This window comes from Lampetra fluviatilis, chromosome 7 (assembly GCF_964198595.1).
Source record: "Lampetra fluviatilis chromosome 7, kcLamFluv1.1, whole genome shotgun sequence".
In the NCBI taxonomy this organism is placed as follows: domain Eukaryota; kingdom Metazoa; phylum Chordata; class Hyperoartia; order Petromyzontiformes; family Petromyzontidae; genus Lampetra; species Lampetra fluviatilis.
The window spans coordinates 2,537,081-2,550,965 of record NC_136281.1 but is presented as its reverse complement, the minus strand read 5'-3'; the positions used below and the strand labels follow the sequence as shown (position 1 = coordinate 2,550,965).

General features: G+C 53.8%; 1 protein-coding gene across 1 annotated transcript in view; it reads right to left on the bottom strand.

The window, feature by feature from the left end:
- The window catches only part of USH2A (usherin), a 112,258-nt gene that overhangs the window by 91,624 nt on the left and 6,749 nt on the right, over nt 1–13,885 (bottom strand). The window contains exons 3-8 of the mRNA XM_078858151.1: nt 9,379–9,514; nt 9,170–9,233; nt 7,344–7,641; nt 6,293–6,480; nt 5,218–5,433; nt 1,376–1,469 (exon numbers count right to left, since the gene is read on the bottom strand). Of these exons, the coding sequence (XP_078714277.1) occupies nt 1,376–1,469; nt 5,218–5,433; nt 6,293–6,480; nt 7,344–7,641; nt 9,170–9,233; nt 9,379–9,514 (996 nt within the window). The remainder of the gene's footprint in view (nt 1–1,375; nt 1,470–5,217; nt 5,434–6,292; nt 6,481–7,343; nt 7,642–9,169; nt 9,234–9,378; nt 9,515–13,885) is intronic.

The window sequence follows — 13,885 nt, the reverse complement described above, 5'->3', positions numbered from 1 at the left end:
CAACCCAACGTTCCTACCAGCTCCCTCCGCAGGAATGTGTCCCGGCACTGCCCACACTCACTCCACGCTCACCCACGCTCGCTCCGCACTAACCCCACGCTCACCCACACTCGCTCCACGCAGTCACTCAGCAACACGACGTACGACACGCAGCTCGGGTTTGCACGCTGAGGGCAACTCTCAAGCAGGCCTCTTTGGGAGACCGAGGTGCCATGAATAAATACCTGTTCGTTTCAAAGACATCACTTCCATTGGTATCACTTAATTAAATATCTTGCGAGCAGAACAAAAAAAACACATCACTACCCCACGTATTGCTATTCCTCCGTGCGGTGTTATGCACTCGAGCATTGGCGAGATTGCATGTGCGGACATCTGTTCTCATTAAGCCGCGACGGAGTTTCGGTGGCTGCCAAGAGCGTCTCGACTCGGCTCCCCCCTCCTCACCACGGCCCTCGTGTAACATTCATCAACATGTAACCATCCTTGCTGCTGCTACGTGTCGGTACACAAGCTAGTGGGGGGCGGGGGGGGGCAGCCCGTGCCTTGGGCTGGTCAACCTCGTCACAGACACGGGAATCCTGCGTGGCGGCTTAAGGGGCCGTCCATAAATGACGTCACGCGATTTTGGACGATTTTTGACTCCCCCCCCGTCACATGGCGTCACAAAAAGTCAGACCCCCCCCCCTCAAATATGACGTCACAAAGCTCTGCCCCCCCCTCTCTTCCAAACCCATATTTCTATTTTGAAAATAAAACATGCTTCAAATCGCTTTAAACTATTGTCATTGTAGTGCGTATTTAATGTGGCGCTGCACTCTGATGTTGTAGGAAAAAACCTTTATGAAAAAGTATATTTAATTAAGTAGAACGTGTTGTCTATATTTATTTAAACTTGCGCATTTTGATGTGACGCCACTTTTCTCAAACCCCCCTCGTCACACATCGTCACAAATGTCTGACCGCCCCCCCCCCCAGGTGCGTGACGTCATTTATGGTCGGCCCCTAAGGAGAATTCCACTCAAGACCCGGGCAGGATAGGTACAGAACCGAAAAACAAAAAACTCACGCACCCGCGCGCCCAACGTGATGCGTCGACAAAAACAGAAACGCGCTTGTGATCTATTATGATGATTTCGCACGCGCGTTTCTGCTTCAGCCAGGGCCACGTCCCCGCTGCGAACAGCGTGGTGGCTACCACCAGAGCACCGCCAGAGCGCAGTTTACGTTAAACAGAGAGCCCTACGAGACGGGTTGGGGAGCTCGGGGAGGCTTTCATCCAGCAGCGGATGAACGGTTGAGCGACGCCCCGGGTGTGTGAACACGCGACGTGGGAGGGGGGGAGGGGGTGGTGGTGCCGACCGGCTACACTCACGTTGGACCCCTCCGTGTTGCTTTGGGCCGAGCACAGGCAGCGGTAGGGGGTGACGGACGAGTCGCAGCTCTCGGCGTGGCCATGGCACTCACACCTGCGTGGCACGCGCACGCACGCACGCGCACGCGCGCCCCCCTTGGCGATGAGCGCGCACTCTCGCCCCTACCGATACAGACACGGCCCACAATCGCACAGCCCCCCCCCGCCCCGACAATCCGTCGGTCGCCACTCTCAAGGGGGGGGGGGGGTGGGACGCACAAGGCAGAGTAGCACGTTCGGCTACGTAAAAGCGCGAAAAACATTCATCCACACAAAAGGCCTTTTACTCATAAAGGCACCATCCTTGGCGATACAGGTCGAACCCATGCGCACATGTACACAGGTGTCGTGTGACAGCGCCGGGTGTCGGACAGCAGCGGCAGCTGCAGTGGGCAGACAGGACACACGCCGATGAGCCTGAACTAGGGCTGAACGATTTAATCTTCATTCGAAGCTTTCGTGACTGCAGGAATCCATTCTCTTTGGTTCTTTTGGTAAAAGTCACGTTTGTATAAAATAAAATAAATCACGACGTTTCGGGCGCAACACCTGATGACGGATGCTTGTGTTGCGCCCGAAACGTCGTGATTTATTTTATTTTATACCTACGTGACTTTACCGAAAGAACCAAAGAGTTGGGCTGAACGATTAATCGATTTCAAATCGAAATCGCAATTTGAAACAATGCGATTAGCAAATCGGACAGGCTGCGATTTTTTGCGATTTGAAAAATCCTATTACTTTCTTATTGGAATTGTTTTATTTTGTATTATTATTATTATAACTTTATTTATTTAACTTAACAATTGTTCTATGTTTCATTGTTCTATTTCAATTTAAACATTTTCATAAATACGTTGGAAGTAATTCATATATTTTAAGTTCTCATCCTTACATTGGAATATATAGAGCAGTTCATATTTTGATGGTATCATGTGGTAATGCTCCATCACATATTTTAAATCTATTTCACAGTGAATATTGAACTGAAGCTTGACTTTAACATTTACTTCATCACAAATCAAATCGCAATATCTGTCAGAAAAATCGCAATTAGATATTTTCCCCAAATCGTCCAGCCCTAGCGTGAACACGGCTGTGTGTCGGCAGGGCGGAGGAACTGGGGCAAGGGTCACGGAGGACCACGTCTGGAGGCCCCTGGAACCTGCTGGCGGGTTCGAGAAGGGGGCGTGGTCAGGGCAGAGCCAGGCCGCGCTGCTGGGAGCATAAAAAGAGCCGAAAGCGAGGGGCTCAGGGCTGCCGGTTCTGGGAATGGACTCGTCTCCTCGTCGCTGTCGTCTCGTCGCCGTCGTCGCTAAACGTCTCTGCTAGATATCGCGCTACGAAGGAGAGCAGTTGGCTGTCTCAGTCAGCGCCGTCGGTGTTAGACGGCTAGCGTTGTGTACAGGCCGGGCTGAGCTCCTGTGGAGAGTGTGCGGACGAGACCGTGAAAGTTGTTATTGAAGAAAGTTCCTCCTAGAAACTCTGTCTCTGAATCGTTGACACTACACAGACACAACCTATACTCATACAACCTATAGACAAACAGGGACAACCCATACTTGTACAAACACAACCCATACAGGCAAAAGTTATACTCATACAGCACAACTTATATCCAGAGGCACAACACATACTGGTAAAGGCATAATCCCATACTCATAGAGGCACCACCCTTGCCAACAGAGGTACAACCCATACCTATATATACTCATACAGGCACCCAAAGACAGAAATCCCCCTATAGGCACCCAAACACAAAGATCCCCCTTAACAGACTGTTGGGGCAAGTGCTGTTAGCGAGCACCTATGAAGGCCGACACGGCACACGAGGGGGGTGGGTGACCAACACCACGCCCGGCCGTCTTTGTCTTCCCAGTGTCGATGTTTACACATCACAGCAGGTACTCATTTGAGGCTCAGTCGACCTAGGGGAGGCCCAGGACCCATTCAAATAATCGCCAATGGTGCTGGCCGTAAGTGGGAATCGAACTCGTATGGCCGGGTTCTTCGCGCAGCACACGAACCGCTACGCCACCCCCACGCTCACACACGATCACCCCTCACGGGTGCCACTGTGTTTCAACACCAAAATGCATCAAGGAAAATGATGAAAATATTTTCCGATGTATTGGTGAATTGTTCTTCTTTCGGCTAACTATTCTTCATACAGTTGACCACTCATCTATGCTTGTGTATTAAGACTCCATTTAACAAAATAAAGGACGTGAAATTAATAGATTGAAATAAAATGTTTAAATCTGAATGAAAATAGTTTCCATATTGGCCACCCGGAGCATTAAAGCAGTGTAATTTATAATTAATGAGTTTCACACCAAAGTTTGTCGTGAAAAAAAAACAGAATTGCAGCAAAGCAAGCAGCGATCTCAGCACTTACACCTGTCAGCGGTCCTTGCCGTCCGCACGGCGCTGTAAATTAACAAACGAATGAATCAGGTTGAGCCGCACTGTCGCTTAAATCTCCGGCGATGGCTGTGTTCGCGACAGCATTTAGAATAACATAGCAAAGCACTCAAGGATGAATGTCACATTGATTAAACAAACGACACGTTCCCATGCTTCTCTGCTCCGGCTCGTAGCCCAGCTGGAAAGATGCATTAATGACCAGGAAACTAAACAGTTTTTAAAAAGACATCTGTGGGTGCCGCACACGTTCACAGATGCCGCCTTCACGACTGCAATTATAAAACTGACATCCTTATGATGATATATAAACATGAGAGTCTACAAAGGGAAGAACACTTTTATTACATGTCATTTACCAGCTGATTTGTTCAAGGTTAGCAATTTGTTTCTTACTTAAAATAATTAATACCTCGCACACGCATTTGTGCGCATGCGCGCAGATGACACGCAAGACCGCATCACTCAGAAGTTGAACATATTATTATTATTGTTGTTATCACGACTGCGTCCCATAATGTATTTAAGAGTTATGATATTGTCATTACACTGTGCGGAACCGGAGATAGTGCGCATGTTAATTAAAATAAATTATGAGAAAAAAATGCGTTGTCATATGAACTCGGCCTCTTTGCGCATGACAACAAAAGTCCATTTCTGACCTCTTTAAATGAACACGTGCTTGCATGTGTCACTTCTGAGGGACCTACGCTTTACATGGTGAAATGTCCACGACGTCTTGTGCATTACATTTCAATACATAAGACATTATTTCGTGGTGCTACGTTGGCAGTCGTGCACAGGCACAAATTATAGCAACACAAACTCAACACATTCGTCAAATAACACTGCGGCCTTAAAAAAAAGAGTATATAACGTGCAACGTTTCGGGCAGTGGGCCTTCTACACAGCACATACTTTCACGTTAATAACTCCACCGTCTTCCTTTTCTACTAACACTGGATTGCATACACAAATATATGGCGATATCCATATGCCGATTACTGCCTTGTAGCAGTTTGGCACGGGGTAGATGCGTTGTGGCACAAGAGGCCACCGCTACAAAAGCTCATTCCTTCTGCCAGCAGCTGAAGCTCAAGAGTTGCTCTTCACAGCACGTGGCAGCCCGGCCACGTGCAGTGCGAACACGGGGCATCCACGCAACAACTGTCACCCCTTATCAGAGAAACACCAGTCAAAGAGCTTGACGTGCAAAAGTTGGCCATTCCCAGATAAAAGAAAAATCAAAATCCTGCCAAAGCATACACAAATCTGAAATGCTCAGGTCTCTGCCGCGCACACACGCGCGCGCACACACCGAACAGATGAAGCGGAATGTTACGTAGCATGTCTCTCCCTCCCCTCGTGATGACACGCACCTTCCGCTGACGATCACCTCGGACACGACGTGGCAGGGACGCAGGGGCTCGCCCGCCACGCCGAGGGGCCGTCCTTCGAGCAGCATGCGCACCTCGGCCGCCAGCACGAAGGCCTGCAACGCCGGCGTGGCGTAGAAGGCGTTGTAGCCCGGACGGAGGTTTGGCTCCGGAGTGAGGACGCTGAACGTCACGTTTCCCCTGGACAGCGGTACCTCCCTGCCAGCGATGGACGGTGGAATTCCATGTTTCAAACGTGTCCGATTCACGGAGGTCGCGTATACTTTGTGAGAGTGTGTGTGTGTGTGCGCGCGTCTTTGTGTGATTTAAGCGTTGACCTCTCTATGCGGTGGGCAGCAGAGGGCATGCAGCAAAATACAATGTTGTACTGTACTATGATTCCACGTCTATACTCCCCGCATTCACTAACCAACGTGGTGAAGTATGGTCAACTAACCCCCATGACCATCACAGCATGGGAAGGCTCTCATCCAGCAGTGGACCGACAAAGGGCTGTAACATGTGCAAGAACTAAAAAAGCCATTGAATAGATGTAATGCTTAAACTTACGCAACACCGTGGCGTTAAAAAAATTACGCACAAAACACGTGGCGCTCAATCTGTAGTTGCCATGCGCATTGGGAATGGCTCGGCAAGGCTTCCAGGTGCCGGCCCAGTGTGTCCCTGATAGTGGCGCTTGCTGGGAAAAGTGTGAATCTGAGAGACATTTCCAAGTGTTGTGACAACCGAGTCAACATTTAAGTTTTTTTTTCCCACTTGGATCAGTTTGGAGGCAAATTAGCAAATTCTCCATTATCATTTCAAAATATCGTGAGAAAATTGGGGTTGCAGCCCAGGGGAGTCCAAACAAAAATGTCACGTTGTTATCAGCCCCACCATAATCAGCGATTACCCATTGCATCAGTCCCTTCATTAATTACTATGTCACGAATTGTCAAAGCACCGCTAGTGTCAGTGACATTTCAAATCCTGCTGCCATGGCAACTGCATCGATTAGTATGTTTATGAGGCAGAAACACACTTGTGGGGATATTTGCATGAGCCGCAGCCCAATCACCTGGGAAACCGCAGGCAATTAACGGAGTCGGGCTTCTCCAAGGGGCCGTTGTTGCTCATGTTGTACATGCTAACACAGTCTTTGGCAAAAACCTGCCAGTCGAGCCACGGCGAGCCGGCCGCAGGCCTCCGCTGGATCCTCACGCCCTCGGGCTGGGGGCTCAGGAACTGAACGATGACGTAAAAGACCTGGGGGGGGGGGGGGGGGGCAAAGACAAACCTCAGCGCCGAGTGGCAACCTGACTGCGGGTGTCTTTCACTGCACGCTATGTTTAAAAGCCTGACGCTGAGGTGTTGCCGAGCTCGAATGAGTGTATGACGGAGGGAGCAACTCAATTGGCGGCCCTGTGCCAGTGATAGAACTTATTATCTCACCATAGGTGCCTCTTAATAGGTTGGACGCTGTTATGAAAAAAAAAACGAATTTAACGGAGGGGAATTAACACAGTGCAAGAGGCAGCTCTGTCGCAATGCAATGACACAGCTCGCTACAGAGCTAAACTATTTAAACTACTAAACAGTTTTGTTTGTTTCTTTCGGTAAAGTCACGTAGAATGGAAGTAATAAAATAATAAATAATAAAACGTAATAAAATAAAATTCTCACGACGTTTCGGCCACAACGCAAGCAGCCGTCCTCAGGTGAAGAAACAGAGCTGTAGGGAAGACAGCGTCTTATTGATTATTATGTTTTATTTTGTATTATTTTATTACTTCCCTTCTACGTGACCTTACCAAAAAAACCAAGAAGATGAATCCCTGCAGTCACGAAAGCTTTACATCGAAGTTTGTTTATTTTTTATGTTTTATTTTATTTTACCAGGTAAGGCCCACCGAGCTACGTAGCTCTTTTACAGAATCGACCTGGCTATCACAAACGGTATCTCAACGCAAGTGGCTCAAAACGCACCTTCCTACTGGACATCCGTAGTAAAAAAAAAAGCTTCATAGCTCATCAAATTCCTCCAAATCTAAATCCGATTCCCATCATAAACCGGCCCCAACAAGTCAGCCTCAACCACGGCGATCACCGCACGGGCTGCTGCACGTTGCCTGGTAGGAGCCGCCCCGAAGCTCAACGTCGACGGCCACGCTGGGCGGCGCTCGCCCGGGGCCGTTCGACGGCGCCGACACCCAGACGGTGCTCGCGTCGCCGTCGTTCACGTGGGAGAGGGGCCGCGCGTGGGGGCCGACGCGCGCCACGCGGTCGTGGCTGCCCGCGCTCGCCGCCCCGTCGCGCACGCAGTCGCGCTGGCGCAGCGGCGACACTCGCGGGTGGCTGCCCGGGCAGCGGCATTCCGACTGGACGTGCAGCGGGGGCAGCCGGCCCGTCAGCAGCTCCGCCACCTCCCTGTGGCCGTCGGCCGCCACACGGACACGCAGGCACGCGGATTATACACACACACACATATATATAACGCGGTACGCACGGCTATATGAACACGCCGGCACGTTCGCACGTGGGTATATGAACACGCCGGCACGCGGTCGCACGGGCACAAGGACACACAGATGCACGAGCACGTGAACGCATGAGCGCACAGACACAGTGGAACGTGGACACGACAAAGATAAAAAGACCCCCCGTGTAGCCTTAACAGACTGTAGGGACAAGTGCTGTTAGCTAGCAGATGTGAAGGCCAGAACGGTACACGAGGGGGTGGGTGGCCAGCACCACGCCCGACCGCCTTTGTCTCCCCAGTGGTGCTGTTTACACACCACACCAGATACTCATTTGAGGCTGAGTCAACCTAGGGGAGGCCCAGGGCCGGTTCAGATAATCGTCACTGGTGTTGGCCGTGAGCGGGAATCGAACCCGGGTCGTCGGGTTCGTAGCGCAGCGCGCTAACCGCTACACTACCGCTCCCCAACACGCTGGTGCACGAACACAGGTACGCATACAGTAGGTACACGGACACATTACCATGTGTCCACGTGCACATGTGGCATTACACAATTGTGCAGGAAATATGGACACGTGGACACGTGGGTACACGAGCATTGGACCAACAGACACACGAGCACACTCCAGGCAACACGAGACACCACTGAACTTTGTCAAGTCATTTCTCTGTGCAGCTCATGAATTATTGATGACTTAAAGTACCGCTTGCAATAGTAAGTCGACAAGTTAATCATGTGCCTCATTTGTGGAAGTTTTGGCCAAGAGCTCACATCACCAATGATGCCCAGGTGCAGCACATGCATGCACACGTGTGCCCCTACACTCAGCACACTGCGGGGACCACGACATCAGTGCCGAGGCGATGATTATGTTGTTGTTGTTGTTGCTGTTGGTGTTGTTTAATCTTCCACGTCCGTTAATGGCACTCGAGCACTTCTCTGGGCAGCCGTATCTCTCAGCGTTACAAAAACGGACAGCCCACATAAATACGTGTAAATAATTAAGAACACCAGTAACAACCTGAATTTAAACCGAGAAATCGAGGAAACTTGTTGTAGCCTCTGGCACGTGTGCACGTGGTGGCACGGAGCAGCCCTTGGCAGCGTCCCTGTGATAAACAGCACTCCAGGGCACGTGTGCGCACCGTGCTGCTCAGCACATTACATAACTCCGCTGCCATTCCGCGATTGACAGCATCAGATTTACAACATTAATCTCCACCCGCAAGTTCGAATGGTATCATTGATATTTCAGATTACAAAGTTTCACAGCCGTATTTTCACTGGCATTCTCCACGGATTGATGCGCAGTTGCGCTTATCACATCTGAATACTCCCCAGATTAGAACCGAAATGTGCGCCTTGTTTATTGCTCGCACATTTCTCTCGTCCCGACGCGCGTTCAAAGGCGCGCCGAGACGTGCGACCCCGCACGGCGATGGAACGCTGAAGCCGGGAAGGCCGCGAGCGAGCACCTGTTAGCGAGGGCGACCCTGTAGAAGCGGAGGTCCTGCATCAGTCCTACAAACCGACCGGCGCCTGTCGACAAAAACAACACAACGGGTTCAGCGGACCACGCAGACAGCGCATATCTCCCCACGGTGAGGGTCGTGGCCGTGACGCCGTGGAGCGGGGGGGCGGGGCGGGGGGGGCGGGGCGGGGGTCGGCCGACGCTGCCACGCACCGTGCACGTCCCGGCCAACGCTGAGCTCGGCGCGCCGCGCGGCGTCGGCGACAGGGCCCACGAGCAGCGCCGCGTGGAACGCCGAGCCATCCTCCTCGGGCCCGTTGACGAAGGTGGCGAGTCGCGCGCCATGCACCTGCGTTCGTTTCCCGCGCACAACGAAGACAATCGCCCCCGCGCCGCTGGCTCGCGGGCAAACAAGAACCGCGCGCGCTGCGGAACTGCGTTGTGCGCGCAACGTCGATGGGGAACGGTTCACGTAGTCGCGCGCGCGCAGGGTCCGCGAGCATCGTGCAGACGTCCGCACGGTGGGCCTCTGTGTCCAGCACTTATCGGTGCCGTGGGTGGCTCCCTGCCAGCCAGATGGGACAGCTGCAGGAGAATCTGGTAGCCCCTGCGTGCGTTTTGTCCGCTCACAGACGCACGATACGGTGAAATCATGGCAACGTATTTACTGAACAAGAATACATTAGCACAAATCAACGTATGGGAAATGCAAAACAGAACATGTATTTGATCTTATACAACAGCCAGAGCTGTTTGTGTGAAAAAAAGCCTTTCATTTTGCGAGCACTCCACCGTGTTCTATGCAATCCGTGTGCTCGTGCGGTGTGTTATTCAAATCACTCTCATTCAGCTCCTCTCCCAAAAGCCTGCCGGCACTCATCTTTCACTCGTTCCCACTCTGCGCTCGAGACAAACATTCGACCGTCCCAAAATTGTGCCTCGCACTCATTACGACGTCTCTTTTTTATGTTTTGTTTTGCCCTTTCCTCCAGAGGAAGAGATCTTCTGTGTTTGACAGTCACACAAAATGTGCTTAAGGCAGCTTCACGCCCGTTTCCTCAGCGCGGCCCACTATTATCCCCGTGGAAACTCCCCAGCACTTCTGAGATGGGAAAAAAAACAAATCGGGCCACGATTGACATTTACGCGCTACCAAGAACAACCGCCGGGAGACAAACGTCTCGCGGCAAACCCCGTGAGAGCGCGCGCGAGAGCTGTCGTGGTGGGCGCAGGCACGGGGAGCAGCACGACAACCCTCACAACCCCAACCCTCACAACCCCAACCCTCACAACCCCAACCCCAACCCTCACAACCCCCACAACCCCAACCCTCACAACCCCAACCCACACAACCCCAACCCACACAACCCCAACCCTCACAACCCCAACCCTCACAACCCCAACCCACACAACCCCAACCCCAACCCTCACAACCCCCACAACCCCAACCCTCACAACCCCAACCCTCACAACCCCAACCCTCACAACCCCAACCCACACAACCCCAACCCACACAACCCCAACCCTCACAACCCCAACCCTCACAACCCCCACAACCCCAACCCACACAACCCCAACCCACACAACCCCAACCCACACAACCCCAACCCTCACAACCCCAACCCTCACAACCCCAACCCTCACAACCCCCACAACCCCAACCCTCACAACCCCAACCCACACAACCCCAACCCACACAACCCCAACCCTCACAACCCCAACCCTCACAACCCCAACCCTCACAACCCCAACCCACACAACCCCAACCCCCACAACCCCAACCCTCACAACCCCAACCCTCACAACCCCAACCCTCACAACCCCAACCCTCACAACCCCAACCCCCACAACCCCAACCCTCACAACCCCAACCCTCACAACCCCAACCCTCACAACCCCAACCCTCACAACCCCAACCCTCACAACCCCAACCCACACAACCCCAACCCCCACAACCCCAACCCTCACAACCCCAACCCTCACAACCCCAACCCTCACAACCCCAACCCTCACAACCCCAACCCACACAACCCCAACCCCCACAACCCCAACCCTCACAACCCCAACCCTCACAACCCCAACCCTCACAACCCCAACCCACACAACCCCAACCCCCACAACCCCAACCCTCACAACCCCAACCCTCACAACCCCAACCCTCACAACCCCAACCCTCACAACCCCAACCCTCACAACCCCAACCCTCACAACCCCAACCCTCACAACCCCAACCCACACAACCCCAACCCCCACAACCCCAACCCTCACAACCCCAACCCTCACAACCCCAACCCTCACAACCCCAACCCTCACAACCCCAACCCACACAACCCCAACCCCCACAACCCCAACCCTCACAACCCCAACCCTCACAACCCCAACCCTCACAACCCCAACCCACACAACCCCAACCCCCACAACCCCAACCCTCACAACCCCAACCCTCACAACCCCAACCCTCACAACCCCAACCCTCACAACCCCAACCCACACAACCCCAACCCCCACAACCCCAACCCACACAACCCCAACCCCCACAACCCCAACCCACACAACCCCAACCCACACAACCCCAACCCTCACAACCCCAACCCCCACAACCCCAACCCTCACAACCCCAACCCTCACAACCCCAACCCCCACAACCCCAACCCCCACAACCCCAACCCTCACAACCCCAACCCTCACAACCCCAACCCTCACAACCCCAACCCCCACAACCCCAACCCTCACAACCCCAACCCTCACAACCCCAACCCTCACAACCCCAACCCTCACAACCCCAACCCCCACAACCCCAACCCTCACAACCCCAACCCTCACAACCCCAACCCACACAACCCCAACCCCCACAACCCCAACCCTCACAACCCCAACCCTCACAACCCCAACCCCCACAACCCCAACCCTCACAACCCCAACCCTCACAACCCCAACCCACACAACCCCAACCCTCACAACCCCAACCCTCACAACCCCAACCCTCACAACCCCAACCCCCACAACCCCAACCCTCACAACCCCAACCCTCACAACCCCAACCCCCACAACCCCAACCCTCACAACCCCAACCCTCACAACCCCAACCCACACAACCCCAACCCTCACAACCCCAACCCTCACAACCCCAACCCCCACAACCCCAACCCTCACAACCCCAACCCTCACAACCCCAACCCTCACAACCCCAACCCTCACAACCCCAACCCCCACAACCCCAACCCTCACAACCCCAACCCTCACAACCCCAACCCTCACAACCCCAACCCTCACAACCCCAACCCTCACAACCCCAACCCTCACAACCCCAACCCACACAACCCCAACCCCCACAACCCCAACCCTCACAACCCCAACCCTCGCAACCCCAACCCTCACAACCCCAACCCACACAACCCCAACCTTCACAACCCCAACCCACACAACCCCAACCCTCACAACCCCAACCCTCACAACCCCAACCCTCACAACCCCAACCCTCACAACCCCAACCCACACAACCCCAACCCACACAACCCCAACCCTCACAACCCCAACCCTCACAACCCCAACCCTCACAACCCCAACCCACACAACCCCAACCCACACAACCCCAACCCTCACAACCCCAACCCACACAACCCCAACCCTCACAACCCCAACCCTCACAACCCCAACCCTCACAACCCCAACCCACACAACCCCAACCCTCACAACCCCAACCCTCACAACCCCAACCCTCACAACCCCAACCCTCACAACCCCAACCCACACAACCCCAACCCTCACAACCCCAACCCTCACAACCCCAACCCTCACAACCCCAACCCTCACAACCCCAAACCTCACAACCCCAACCCACACAACCCCAACCCACACAACCCCAACCCTCACAACCCCAACCCACACAACCCACACAACCCCAACCCACACAACCCCAACCCTCACAACCCCAACCCACACAACCCCAACCCTCACAACCCCAACCCACACAACCCACACAACCCCAACCCACACAACCCCAACCCTCACAACCCCAACCCACACAACCCCAACCCACACAACCCCAACCCTCACAACCCCAACCCTCACAACCCCAACACTCACAACCCCAACCCTCACAACCCCAACCCACACAACCCAAACCCACACAACCCCAACCCTCACAACCCCAACCCACACAACCCCAACCCTCACAACCCCAACCCTCACAACCCCAACCCTCACAACCACAACCCTCACAACCCCAACCCTCACAACCCCAACCCACACAACCCCAACCCACACAACCCCAACCCTCACAACCCCAACCCACACAACCCCAACCCACACAACCCCAACCCTCACAACCCCAACCCACACAACCCCAACCCTCACAACCCCAACCCTCACAACCCCAACCCACACAACCCCAACCCACACAACCCCAACCCTCACAACCCCAACCCACACAACCCACACAACCCCAACCCACACAACCCCAACCCTCACAACCCCAACCCACACAACCCCAACCCTCACAACCCCAACCCACACAACCCACACAACCCCAACCCACACAACCCCAACCCTCACAACCCCAACCACCACAACCCCAACCCACACAACCCCAACCCTCACAACCCCAACCCTCACAACCCCAACCCTCACAACCCCAACCCTCACAACCCCAACCCACACAACCCCAACCCACACAACCCCAACCCTCACAACCCCAACCCACACAACCCCAACCCTCACA